This window comes from Prenolepis imparis, unplaced genomic scaffold (assembly GCF_030444845.1).
Source record: "Prenolepis imparis isolate NDT839.2.m4 unplaced genomic scaffold, iyPreImpa1.0 SCAF_2, whole genome shotgun sequence".
NCBI lineage: Eukaryota > Metazoa > Arthropoda > Insecta > Hymenoptera > Formicidae > Prenolepis > Prenolepis imparis.
Window position 1 is genome coordinate 14,135,763 of NW_028141160.1, and position 14,810 is coordinate 14,150,572.

At 36.1% G+C, this 14,810-nt stretch overlaps 2 protein-coding genes across 2 annotated transcripts in view; both read left to right on the forward strand.

The window, feature by feature from the left end:
- LOC145932916 (uncharacterized) overlaps window positions 1-1,396 on the forward strand; it is a 7,662-nt gene extending 6,266 nt beyond the window's left edge. The window contains exons 7-8 of the mRNA XM_083032141.1: window positions 772-963; window positions 1,094-1,396. Of these exons, the coding sequence (XP_082888267.1) occupies window positions 772-963; window positions 1,094-1,396 (495 nt within the window). The remainder of the gene's footprint in view (window positions 1-771; window positions 964-1,093) is intronic.
- Window positions 1,397-4,129: 2,733 nt separating this feature from the next.
- Window positions 4,130-10,733, forward strand: Byn (T-domain transcriptional activator brachyenteron). Its single transcript, XM_083056302.1, has 6 exons — window positions 4,130-4,824; window positions 6,071-6,166; window positions 8,385-8,628; window positions 8,725-8,878; window positions 9,012-9,209; window positions 9,598-10,733. Exons 1-6 carry the CDS (start codon window positions 4,508-4,510, stop codon window positions 10,488-10,490), a joined length of 1,902 nt encoding a protein of 633 aa, XP_082912428.1. The 5' UTR covers window positions 4,130-4,507; the 3' UTR covers window positions 10,491-10,733.
- Window positions 10,734-14,810: the final 4,077 nt, after the last annotated feature.

Consider the following 14,810-nt stretch of genomic DNA (forward strand, 5'->3'; position numbering starts at 1 on the left):
GCGCGATCGCTCGCGAGTGAAAAATAAAAAGTAAAAAAAAAAAACGCGAAACTTCCCGCTTCAAGAAACGTGGAATATATTCTGCAGAATAAAATGTGACACATATGAAAGTATATTAATATAATTGAAAATATATTCCACTTCTTGTAACGGAGAATGAACATAATCACGCCTTACAAAACATATTTAGACAATTGTCAAATCAAAGCGTGCATGAATATCAATAACAAAAAAAAAATGACGTTATATCCGTAGGACAAAGAGATTGAAGTAATCTGAACTAGATATTGATAGTATTTGACGTCGTAAAGAAATCGTCTTTTTGGCGTCGATGTACTGTGCATATTGGAAGATGCAAGTAACCTTTGTAAATGAAGGATACTGTTTAATTAATCAAAAGAACGTAAATGTACACTGTGTGATGCGCAATATCATAAGCAACGGTAGCTAAAAAGAAATAAAACAAACCGACCTATAACAGACCTACAACGTTTTATGCGAAATAGGTACCACAAATGTCAAGTTTTTCTGATGCTGAAAATATCAATGAGAATATTAACGCGCATGCTTTCAAAATAAAAAAAATACAAATTGGCATTTGCGGTATAATCGTCCTGTGATACGAAATGGATATAAAGATTCATCTCATCGCAAAATGTATGCTTTACTCTCATTCGATCGGGACGATCGCGAGCAGTATGACAAGAATAAACGGATGTCTATGCGACAGTAAAGAAAATAAAATGAAACAGTTTTATTTCTTTTTTTCAGTTGATCCCAGAAGCCTACCTGACGATCCCCTTGCTATTTCCTTTTCCATCGACATCCCATAACATTCTAGGAACCAATGCTCTTCACGGAATCACAGAAAATGGACAACTAGTATCGCGCATTTTGCCCAACGAGTGTTGCTGGTTTGCGCAAAATGGGCATGCGATAACTAAAATACCTGACAATCTAGTGGTACGAAGATTGATTTCTATATTATTTCAAAAGTGAAAAATTACAACTAATTAAATTACTAATTCTGATATTTATTTGAATATTATAATGATTTTGAAAATTTTAATTGATTCGGTATTAAATTATACAGACTTATGCAGCTTTATTGGATTATTCTAATGATTCGAACGAAAGAAAATGGATCCGACAGAAGGCGACAGCCGCACATCCGATGGAATTCCCAATTCTGCTTGGTAATCAAAATATGGATTGCGAAAGAATTATTAGCGATCACGCGCGACGAAATTATGTCATCGTCAGCGGAGACGAAACAAGGGATCGCGACAAGAGGGATGGAGAACAAGGAAGCGAGGCTGTCAATCTGAAGATTGATCGGAATCAGTATTCACTCGTTGGCTTGAATTTGCATGAGTCTAAGGATAAAAAAAATTGATCTATCTATTATTAATATTTTTGTCGCTATATAGTTAATCTCAGCGACTTTTCTTTCAAACATTTAAAAATTTTATTTAGTAAGTATTAAATAATTGATGAGATATTTTCTCTGACACAGTGACTTACACAAACATAATTTCTAGAAATTGCCTCTCATTCTTTTGTGTTTTTGAATTGCTCTCTTATTTTTCGCACGAGTTTACAGTGTCTTAAATACATAAATTCATTCGCGGTAACGCATAATAAATAACTGTAAACAAATTCTCTAAAATTTTATCTTATCATGATTTTTTTAACTGACAAAACTTAAGGAAACATCATAAATTGAGATCTTTATGGGATATCTCTTCCCGATAAATGATGCCGTTTTTGACATTCGAGGTGCACAACTTCCGCTTAGAATGTTCGCTGAGTAGTATAGTCTGTAAATAGACGAATACAAAGGAAGAGAGCCGGCACGGTTTATCAAAGCAATCGTAACCACGGCGGCATCTCTCAAACGCGATAAATGAGTTGTCGAAGAGAGAAAGAGACCTTCCGACTTATGTCTAGAGACTACCTAGGCAGGTAGCAATAATCAAAGATACCTCTATCGTAAACTTTGTCTCTGCAGTGTTGCAGGTTGCGTAGAAGTTGTTTGAGGTAAAAATTTTTATGATACGCCACCGTGCAGTAGACGAATGTGAATCTACTCTTGAGAAAATATCTCAATTTGCAAGTCGTATGGCAATCGAAATAAATTCAGACAAGATGCATATTCCATAATTGCAGTATATTATACTGAAGATTATATTATAAAAGAGACAAGAAGACAAGAAAAGAAGATTTCATTAAACAAAAAGTATAATTTTAGATATAAAGAAAAATTAGTTTCTAAATAAATGTAAGGTAAAATAATTAAATATATTTATACAAATCGGAAATGAAAAAATCATGATAATAATGAAATAATACCTCACGAAAAATTAGCTTTCAGCTTCAAATCTGAAAATGTCATTCATTCTTGTTTCTAATATAATAAAGTTTGTATTTAATGATGTTATTAAATTAAAACTTATATGGCCTATAATCCTTTTTTTACAACTATCATGGAGTTATCAGATGCTTCCCTTGAGGATGCATTCGACACTTTCATTTTCGATTACGCACTTTCGAGAAGATCTCGCTAGTTGATGTCATCGTGCACTTTGTGGCCCAAGGACGTTTTTTTTTTTGCAAATAGTGACGGATTCAATCGCGCTGAAAATTGTAATTACCTTTGGCAACTTCGGACCGCCTTCGTTCAATAAAGATGGCTCAGCTCGGCCTCCGGCGATGTCGCAGCATCAGAACGATCGCGACTCCGTGCTCTCCGTACGAAATTGCTAGCACAAATAACCGATAGGGTTATGGCCATCTCGCGTCCGGCGATTGCTGTCCGAAACCATGTGCACGATGGCAAACAAGAAACGGTCCTGCTCAAATATCTACTCGCGGTGCGTCGTGCAGCCGGTTGAACGGCGCTCTGTTGATTTTTGTCATTTGACTCCAGACAACCAACACGATTCTATCTTCTCCCGACCGTTTCCCCCGTGATAGACGAGGAGAATTTCATTTTCATAATCGACAAATATCAAAATTACCGCGAAGAGTCGATTCCTCAGGAGGATCTCCTTTTTGAATTAAAGAGACGATGCACGTTCTGAGGTTTCGAAATAAATTATTAAGATTTTTAAAAATAATTTTAAATTGATGATATTTCGCTATATCTAAATTGCAAAAAAAAGTTGTACAAGAAAATGAAGTGTAATTAGATATAATATATAATGACTTTTTTTTCTCAAGCAGATATTCGAGAATCAAGTCAGTTGTCATTCTTTGTAAAATAAAGAAAAGATATGCTTTTGATTCTGTCTTTTTTTGGCTGTAGAATAATCCAGATTAAAATATAAATATATTTAGATAGAATTTACAGACTAACACCACTCTAAAAGAGAAAACGATTTCTCGAGTTTTTGGCGGTTACATCGAGATCCGTTATACCTCGGCAACAAGAGCAGCACTTATCTCACGAGGAACAAATACGTGTCGCATACTTTCCTGAGCGCAACAGACGCAAATATTAACTCGAAAAGGTGACATGTCGTCGCGACTCGATCCGGTATCGCGGCCGCGCGACTTCGGGATCCACCCGAGGTGGAACACTTCCTCGCGACCTTGGCAGACGTTTCCTCAGCGTCGGTCGCGACGTTCATTTTCGATCAAGAATAAATCCGATCCGATCAATCGCATGAAAAACGTCGATTAAAGTGGCAATCACGGCGCGATTCGGTCCTGGGAACCATCACGTGCGGATCCGCGTACGTCGTCCGCGAGGACTAATCGAAAGAACCTGCTGACGACCACGTGGGCGGACTGACGAACGTCGCGTTCACCATCAGACTCACCAACCGTGGTGGATTCGTCGAACCAGCTCGTTCAACCATTGGTCAAAGAAAGCCGCCGAAGGCGGCACTCTCCCTCACAGGGACCGGACAACCGGTCAATCTGTCTTCGACCAATGGGCATCGACATGGTATCAGCCATGTTGCACCCGTAAGCTTCTAATTTAGCGAGTAATTAGCATCCGGCAAACGCGAACGCGACTCCAGTGCCTATTCTCAGCGGCCGTTGAGGAACGGAGAAAGAAAGGACGTAAAGTAAGGACAGAGAGGCAGATATACTGTCGGTCAGTCTTCGGCGAGTCTTCGCCGGCTAGTGTGAAATATCGCGCCCAAGTGTTACGAGCCTACGGTCACGCGACGCGATTCCTCGCGATACGGCTATCCTCAGCCGTTGACGGAGACGTCTGAGGTGCCGCGACGAACGACGATTTTCCGTCCCCTTTCTCCCAATCCCCCTGCTCATCTGTGAGATCGCGTCCGTTTTTCTCGCGGGACATCGCGAATCGATCGCGACACATCGAAAAAATAATTCCAATTTTTATCCTCACTCTTTTTATTTGGAAAATACATATCGTGTTTTATCTCTCGAATACATATTGTTAGAATCGAGCATCTAAATCAAATTTTCTAAATTTGAGCGGGAAGAGCGAAAGACGCGAGACGCGACGCATTGGAGAACGCTGAAGATGCAACCAAGCGCTCCACGAACGCCTGGTTCTCCAACGCGTTCTTCGTGTCACGAGCGCGATCGGGAGCGTGAGAGGGAACGCGAGCAAGAGCGAAATCGCGAGCGAGAGCGCGGCGGAAGGCAGAGCCGGACGAGCCCCGAGGAGAATCGAGAGGATCGCGAAGAGCGGGATGCGATCGCGAGACAGAGTCTCGGACCTCCTGGCGCGATCACGGGGACTCAAGGATTGCCGCTGTCCTTGTCGTTAGAGGATCGGGAGCTCTGGACCAGATTTCAATGTATCACGAATGAGATGATCGTCACGAAAAACGGAAGGTACATACACACACAAACATATATACGTACACACATTTATGTTAATTGGAAGATTAATAAAAATTATTTAATCTTGAAAGAGAGATTAGTTTGGACACCACTGAGTTTATGATTTTTTTTATCATGTTCATATGCCATGATAATATAATTGACGAACATTTAAAATAATTCTAAAAGATCTTTGTGCATTTTGAAACACGAGTAAAAGTCATTGCAGTTTTTTCATTTATATGATGATATCGATATCCTACGGAAATATTTATGATTATTGAAAAAAATATATCATTAGCTAAAATGCAAAGTCGGAAATTTAAAGTCGAAAGAGATATAATTTCTTTCTTTTAGTATTTTCTTAATTTAGTTTAGTATGTCGGTAGTTTCTCATTTTATTTTTTATAGCACAAGAAAATGTTGCAAAATAGAACAAAATAAAATGAAATTACTTTACTATCAGGTGACTGCTTTTTGTCATTTAATTTTTACTCCGAGAAAGTAATGTTACATCCAAAAAGAGACATTAATATTGCGACATTTACACACAACATTCTTCATATTTCAACCAGACTTCAGAAGTTTTGTCAGTGGATACACACATTGTCAACAAAACATAGAATATTAAAACCATGGCTTAAAAATGAATTTTAAGCAGTTTTGCTTCTCCTTTTTCTTTCTCCTACGTTTTTTTTGTGACATGTAGCACCGAAAAGCACTCGACAATCATAATCTTTAGATGACAGTAAGAAGGAAGTTAAGCTGGTGATTGAAATTTGTCTGAATTGTCGCGGAAACATTTTCGGAAAAAACATTCCATATATCTATCCATGTGTTATTCATTGCATAAAAATAGATAATATCTTAATGCATAATTAGGATACTGAAATAAATGATAGAGATTCGATCCGTGGAAAGAATAGAATTTCGTGGGATTATTGTGAGAAGATGCCAGCCGTCGGCAATAAAATTTTACGATGCTTACGATCCTCTTGTAAAACATTCTCTTGTCGTGCTGATGCCTGCGAGCGAGCACTTTACCTGCACATCCGTAGTCGACAAACCGTAATCGCTTTTATTAATACGCGGCTTGTAAATGCGCCGAAGACACACTGTCTGCAAGGCGGTTATCTTTTGATCCGCGCCGTGGATCTCATCGTCGACATCGGTCTCTCGCGTTCATCTCTGGATCTCCGGGACTTTACGATCGGTGTCTCATGCAATGGTGTTCCTGACATGTCACTTTCGCCCGTAGGAGGATGTTTCCTGTGGTGAAGGTCGTTGCACGTGGTTTGGAACCAGCGGCTATGTACACGTTGCTACTGGAATTTGTTCAAGTCGATCCGCACAGGTAATGACATAATAATGACCTGATTGTCTTATTCGGAAAATGTACCCTCAACTAAGAAAAAAAGGCTATATTTAACTTTTAAAAGTTAAGGACTTTAAGGCTCCTTTTTTAAAATATCAAGTATTTTTGCATATATCGAATGTGCAACTTTGTAAAAATCAAATGTCATTAAATTCTAGCAACAACATAAAAAAGATTAAAGCTTTAAGTAGTTGATACATCGTAACAATCAAAAACGTACATCGAATAAATTTTGACACATAGTATTATAAAATCTCTTTACGCATCCTTTAGAATAAACTTTAATATTGTATACTTTTATTAATCGAGGTAAAAAAATGAACAGCAAAAAGAACAGCAGTTAAGGCGCGTATATTTTATTCTAAATTTAAAATTATTACATATATAAAATCATCGAAATAAATAGCGTATGTTTTAATCCCTTTTTGAACCATCTTTAGCGCAATTAAATAGTAAATTTAATAAAACCATTAATAATAATAAATAAATTTGCAGTCAGAAAGATAAAAATGATAATTAGTTATTAATGTAAATTTAGACTAAGGTTTCTTACGGCATCCGAGCAGTGTGACGGATTTTAATGCATCATAAGTATCTTCAAGATGTATCGCATCTCGGTTGGTAGGAACAAAACAAAAAGGATTAACTAAAAACTAAAGCTTCATTAAATTTTCATGTCAGAAACGCTCGAATTTTAACGCTACAAAATCGATGCAATGAATAAATGCTGAGAATATCGCACAACAAATTAAACTTGATGAACCGCCATTTCATTACTTCGAATACATTTATTATTACAAAGTAATGTCATTATTTTGCGTACCTTTATAAACACATGTTCATGAATTTTTAATGTGCGAATTCTCAGCATTTATTCAATGCATTAATATGAAAATTCAATGAAGCTTCATTATTTAATAAAATTTCACTTAATTTTGTATGTATTTGTCTCCTAGTCTTCCAACCAAGGTGCAAGATACTTCTCGGAGATACTTATAATTTATATAATGATTATATTGAATCCGCACATCAAACTCACACTGTGCACTGCTCGGATGACATAATAGACCTTACTCTGAATTTACACTTAATAACTAATTATCATTTTTATTCTTTTGAGTGCGAATTTATTTATGTAAATGTTTTGTTAAATTTATTGTTTAATTGCGCTGAAGATGACTCCCCCAAAAAGAACCGAAATTCTATTCATTTTGATGATTTTATATTTACAATAAAATATATACATGCCTTAACTATTGCCTTTCATTATCTTTTTTTACCTCGATTTAATTATATTTAAAAGCCTTTATAATTGCATTACTTTCATTTTGTATACACATATATTTCTCTATCCTTATTTTCTTTCAAGTAGAATGGATTAAACTAAAAGAGAAATATATTTATAAGATATATACAAACAATATTTTTGTAATCTTGTTCAATACGCATAAAGTGTTTGTATATCAAATACTGTATAAAAGTTGCAAATATGTATATTCAAACGTATTATATTTTATCCCTATACCACGTCTATTATCAATTTCACAGTTTACATCTTGAATGATCCGCTACTCGCCCCGATCGAGGATTAAATATCTTAGCATCTTTTAAGTGATAGGAAGCTAAAATTGTGTAAATTGTAAAGTTATGTTGAGCAGAATAGAAAGCGCATCGAAATGTTACGTAGGCGGTAAACGGATGAGCGCGTTACCGATTTGCGTTGATTTATCTCGCGAACAGCGGGAACGGGGGGCGCGAAGGACACTAACAGGTCGTAATTATCGTACCCTTTTCGTTCAAGCACGTAACATCGCTAAAGTCGATTCTAAACTTGTTAGAGTGTTATTTTTAACTCGTTGACGATTCGTCATCGGTGTTGAACGAACCGAGGGGCATTCGAGAGCTCATAATAGCTTTCGCAAAACAATCTCAGAAGACGATCGGAAAAGAATATAAAAAAAAACAATTTCTGTTGCACGCAAATATTTAAATTTCGAATATTTTTCGTCGAATTGACTTGCGTGATTTTTCTTATTCTACATACTTTTTCTACAAGAAAAATATAAGTAAAATCTAAATTTATATTTTAAGAGAAATGAATGCATATTCAGCGCATTTCGTTTTTTATCACGCATTTACATAAATCACGTATTAATCTAGAAGTAAAATCTGTTTAAATCAAATTATATAATACTAGGTGGAAATATGTTAATGGAGAATGGGTACCAGGCGGAAAGGCGGAAGTAGCTCCGCCTAATCCGATTTACATACATCCGGAGAGTCCGAATTTCGGGGCGCATTGGATGAAAGAGGCAGTATCATTTGCAAAAGTCAAGTTAACCAACAAATCGAACGGTAATGGACAGATCATGCTGAATTCATTGCACAAGTACGAGCCACGTGTTCATCTGGTTCGAGTGGGTGCCGAGGAACAGAGAACGGTACGTTTTACTTTCATCTTTCCTAGTTTTTTTTCTTTAAATTATATACTTATATCATTATTTTTAATGTAATATATAACGTCATCGTTTGTGCAGGTCCTTACGTATCGTTTCCCTGAAACGCAATTCATCGCAGTGACAGCGTATCAGAACGAGGAAGTAACGAGCCTAAAGATCAAGTACAATCCTTTCGCGAAAGCATTCCTCGATGCTAAAGAGAGACCCGCCGATTCACAGACTTATCCTCAATGTAAATCAATCTATATATGTATAATAATATACATACATATATGTACATAAATGAAAAATGAATATTAGGCGTGAATAGGGAATCGAAATCGAGCCAAATATTTTTAATAAAATAATAATATAATATTTTGCAGATGCGGGTGCATTGTTCTTACCGCAACCTACAATGGGATATGAATACAATACTGCATCGGCTATAGCCGTTGCACAAAATCAAGTGTCGGCTTGTGTTGGCAATCACTTTTCTAATTCGTGCACAGTCACTACCTCTGGACACAGAAATACTTGCAGAGCAGCTCCTTATACTTTTAGACACAAATACGTCCAGGATGGTACGTTAAATTATTTCATTGTTTTTTCTAATCGAAACTTCAAATCAATTTTTGAAAAAAACTTCAATTAATTTTCGATCGATGACATAAAATTTAAAAAATCGAAATAATCTTGTATAACATTTGCATAATCGTATCTTATAAAGTTCTCTTTCGAAATTTTATAAATTATATAAACATATAACGACGCACATATGTGTGAAAGAATTATATATTTTATATAGTCCATATAAATTTTATGGATTATATTTTTCAATTGTCAATTTTCAAAATCTGTTGAAATCACACATCTGTTGAAAAACACACATATTAATACATATGTAATGTTATAGATAGATATGTAATATATTTTTTCAAAGAAAATTTAAATTATTATTTCCATGTACAGAACAACACGCGGACGCATACACGCCGATGCCTCTTCTGCATTCCACGGCTTATGTGACAGCACCGGCTTGGTCGCCTCGCAGTCCGGAACCATTGCAAAATCTCAATACAACGTGCTTATCGTCAGCTACGTCGCAAGAGTGGCCGACATCCTCGTCCCCGTCGCCGACATCATCAGCGCACACGGTCCTTGGGAGAGCCGTGGTCGGTACCGCATCCACCACAACCACCGTGTCCGGATGCACCCTGTACGTGCCGTCTCAAGAACAGCACGGCGGACATTGTGCTGACTCGTCCTGGATCCATCCCACCGCGTTAGAACAACAGCCACAGCATCAACAGCAGCAGCAATCATATCTAAACTTAAATCTCCATCTGCATCATCAGATGTCCTCGTACGGTTCCATTCCGCACACGGGACTGCACCACGGTCTACATCCGCAGAGCGGAGAACCCGTCGCTCCGACGGATGCGAGCGAATACGTCCATGAGTACCAACATGCTTCGCCGGTGCAATCAACCACCCCCGATCAGCATCGTCATCATCATCCTCATCATCATCATCAGCAGCACCCGCAACATCACTCCCAAGCACAGATGTTGCACTTGCAGGCTCTACCGCAGACGGAAACCTCTTCGCCGGTCAGTGTGGAGTACGACAGCCCTCCTAAGGAGCATCCTCATATTCCGATGGGTTATCCCGAGCAAACCGCGGACACCTTGAACGAGGTGCAGCCGGATGACGAAAGAAGATATCTGACAGCGGTCGTCGATCGTCATCCTCCTCATCATCTCCATCATCACAACCATCATCGACAAGACACGGAAATTACAGGCGAGCAGTCAAACACTTGGACGCCGTTGACACCACCACCGCAGACTACCGCTATTTGATTTGAAAATTCTGAGAAATTTTGCATTACGCAAAAACGCATATTCGAGTTCATGTGTGATCGCGCGTAAGATTGCGGTCACAGCGATGCATTCTTATTGGCGTGACGTGTGATTGTTAATCGAAGCTAAATGTATTAAACGCGATAGTTAATCAAGAAAATTTTATCGCGCGCAATATTGATATTAAAATATCAAATTGTATCAATTCGTCTTAAATAATGTAGTATCTAGATTATTTTTAATCAATTGCGAATATTGTTAGTAACACTATGTCAATATACGTATAAAAAGAAAATCAAATACATTTAAAAACATATTTGATTTTATTTGTACAGAAACATTTATTTCATCCAAAACATAAAAAAATAAGTTTTAATATTGTATATGACATATAATTTGTGTATAATTATATCTGTCCAGTATGACGAATTTTATACAACGTCTCTCCCATGTGAAAACAAAATATTAACTTCAAATTTCTTCAAAATTAAGAAACATTGTGATAAAAGATATTTTGTTATGGAATATTCCTTTCTTATGAACAGCAGGTAAACCTCTCGTAGGATTATAGACGTACATCACCATATAGGATAAAATAATATACTTTAAAACTCCTAAATTTCCAACAGAAAGTAACATTGAACGCGTATGTTATTGTTGCACGATAAGAAAATTCCATCTTAAAATTATCAAAATTTTGTTTTCTGTATTAATATGGCTTAAGATATATGTCACGTATTTTTTCAATATTTTTTATCATCTTTAAATCTTTACATATATACCCCCCAATTTATACATAAATCCAGATATAAAAAATAATTATGTCCGTAAATTAAAACTAACTATATTTATAACAGAGAATTGGTGGAAAAATTATATAAAATATATAATTCTTTCACACATATGTGCGCCGTTATATGTTTATATAATTTCGAAAGAGAACTTTATAAGATACGATTATGTAAATGTTATACAAGATTATTTCGAATTTTTAAATTTTATTTTATGTCATCGATTTATGTCTATTATTTCTCTATATAGTATATTTCGTTATTTCAATAAGTCTTTCCTAACTTTGGGCCGACATACGTACATAAAAGTTAACGTCATAATCCTATCATTATGGGATATGCTCCCCATTTGATTGTAAAACTTTTGAAATTATTAATTAACTAATCAGAACAAAGAAATCTTCATCTCTTTCGTTCTAATTGATCAATTAAACGGTCAAAAACTTTCTTAGCGTCAAACCTTTAAAAGTTCACGTTGTAGTCGTCCGATAAAATCTAACACGTCAATACTGTAACGTATCTTATTCGGAGTTTTGTATTTGTTTAAATATAACCGATGCAAGTTATTTCACGTAGATTGCTGTGCGTAATATATCGATTTGTGGAATGTATATTTGCTTTACTCTCTCTCATACGCTCTTATTTTTGTTTCTCTCGCTTTTATTACCTATATTGCTTGACGAGCTGTCGGGAGAGTTTATAGCATATTTCTACGAAAGAAAAACAGATTTACTGCTCGAAACACTTGATGTCAGCAATTGCTTTCAAGCGCAAAGTATATAATTTATAATATTTAAAATTCATTTTCTTCTCCTTTCTACTTTTGCGTACATCAATGACTAAATCATGTCATTAAAAACACGGTTGTTTGTTTAGAACTAACACATTGTTGTCCATAGTGTTCAGGTATCAGATAACGTGGACAAATCTATACATATATGTTATACGTGGACAAATCTGTGCATACAGTGTATCGATATACACAATCACGCGCGAAATTGCACAAACGCTCTTCTCGTCTCCTGCAGCACGTTCGCCTCTAACGATCCATAAACGCTCTGCCCTTTTTACTCAATCGTTTTACGCAAACCACACTCTTGAGCGAACAAATAACACAAAACGAATAATAAAACGATATAGCTTCTGTGGTTCTTTCTTCTTTTACCGGAAGTAAAAGATCATTGGAATGCAAAATATCCCATCCACAGAAAATGCGAAGATATAATGATATAAAGTATGCGAAATGATCTAAGCATCTTTTTGAAGTTTGAAACGTTCTTGGAGCAAAGTATTAGCGAATTTCAAATTTTCACTCCAAGAACGCTCCAAACTTGAACGAGATATTTAAACCTTTTACACATTTAATTATTTTTGTAGGATTGCGTTAGAGAGACGGTATTTCAAAATTATAATTTTTATACATAATTTGAAGATATCTTATTCTTTAATATACATATACATATAATATATGTATATTATTGTAAAATTTATTGTAAAATATATATGTGTAATGCAATTTTAAAGACGATCTTCTGATGCAATTATATAGTGTCCTGATAATTTTAAATCATAATTTTAATTGCACATCATCGTTATCGATGGCCATTTCATGTGACTATAATTATCGCGTAAAAGTATGAGATTAATTAAGTCACATAAGTTAAATACAAGCGGTAAAAACAATTAACCGTACGGTAGCACGGCTATGCTAACCTCGGTAAACAGTTCTCTATAGTAATCCTATTATCGGCGTCCAGCAAACGTTCACGGGCTTAGCAAGGCTTACAACCCCTCTCTTTCAGAGAACCCCTCCAAGCCAGTTTCAAGGTTCACCGTTGCTATATGAAAGCTAATGCGAAATCTGTTTTCTTTCAGAAATATTTGCCAATATTATTGTAGTTGTTGAGACAACGAATTTATATTACATCAAAGTTATAAGATAAATGGTGCAATAGAATGAGTAAATAATTATTACGAGCCATTTGAATAAATCCAGATAGCAAAAGTAGTCATTTTGACGTCAAATTACATCAAAATGACTACTTTTGCTACCTGGCAATTTGTTTTTGTCTGAATGGAAAAAAAAGAGAATGCGAAGAAAAGGGAGAAGAGCTCGCGAAATACATGGCAATTAGACCCGTGATGCTTGTAACTTGTTTGTTTTGTTCATAGCTAGGTTTGCAAACATTTGTTCCTTAACAGTATTCGACTTCTTTAATGCGTCGTGATGGCGACACCAAAATTAATTAAAATGCTTGCAATAAATAAAATCATAAAATGCTTTTAATCTTCTAAAAAAATATTAATATAAAATATTAAGTGTCCAATCTCTTTCTCTTACTCATTTATTTCAGTATCGCAATAGTTATATGTATATTATAGATATATGTATATTATACTATAAAATGAAGAAGGATTATATTGAACATCTTCTTGTCAATTAAATTTCTATTTGAATTCAAAAATTACTCAAGACATTTCGAACGATCATCGTACGCGCTTCTAGTTTTATTGCGTATAAAATGCACCATGCGTTTTATCTTTTTCATATTTCCGGTTGCCGTTGCACGGGAAATTCAATGTTAACGTTCGCAATTGTGAACCGTTTGACGATTCAACAGCGGCTGCACTAATGTTTTGATGAATGCAATTTTCAAGGGAGAGAGAGAGAGAGGGGAGAATTTGATGCGCGTATGCACGTACGATGATTGCGAACGCTGTCGGACGGTGCCTCTGCAGGATTACGAATTAATTTGTAACGTTCTAGCGCGATGGCTGCGGATCTAGCACGCGCGGATTTATTGCGCCGCGATTACTTGCAGAATGCCAAATGTTAACTGGCCGTGAACAGAAATTGGCATCACCGTGCTTTGCGTCCGGCGATCAAATCGAAGATACCGCCCGTCGTTTCCAATAACATACTTGCATGGCAAATTGCAAACGCAATATCCCGGCACCATTCGCAACGTGATTTCGGAAGCGACGTATCCGTCAACGAAGCTATATGCACGCTATTCGATTATATAGTGTCTCCCGTGGAGGCACGAATGACTTACCTTCGAGTAAATTGCACGTATCGAATTGCAATCTGTTACACAAGAAAATCTGCACACGCGTCCGAAAGATAAATTATTATTTTAAATAAACATAAAACGGAACATAAAATACACTTCGATTACTATTTTACAGTAAGCTAATAAATCATTTAATTTTAAATTGTTGCCAAGAATGGATGCCATGTAGTGGATATTTTTTATAAGAGAGTCCAATAATCGGGATTCTCTCTCTCTAGAAATAGGTAAACCGTATTTCAGAAAGAATTGCAGATTGCACTTATCCTAATCTGTCTCTTATTGGATTAAGACACCTTTTCCAGTAAAGTTTTGCTGTTTGGTAATATAGTAAAAGGATATGATAAGAAATGGCTTATTGAATCTATTAGGTTGAATATACTGTAATGATAGGCGTTTAAGTGTATAATAAAAAGAATAGTGTCGATGAAAATGTTTTGTTAGAGGAGCTTCTGAGA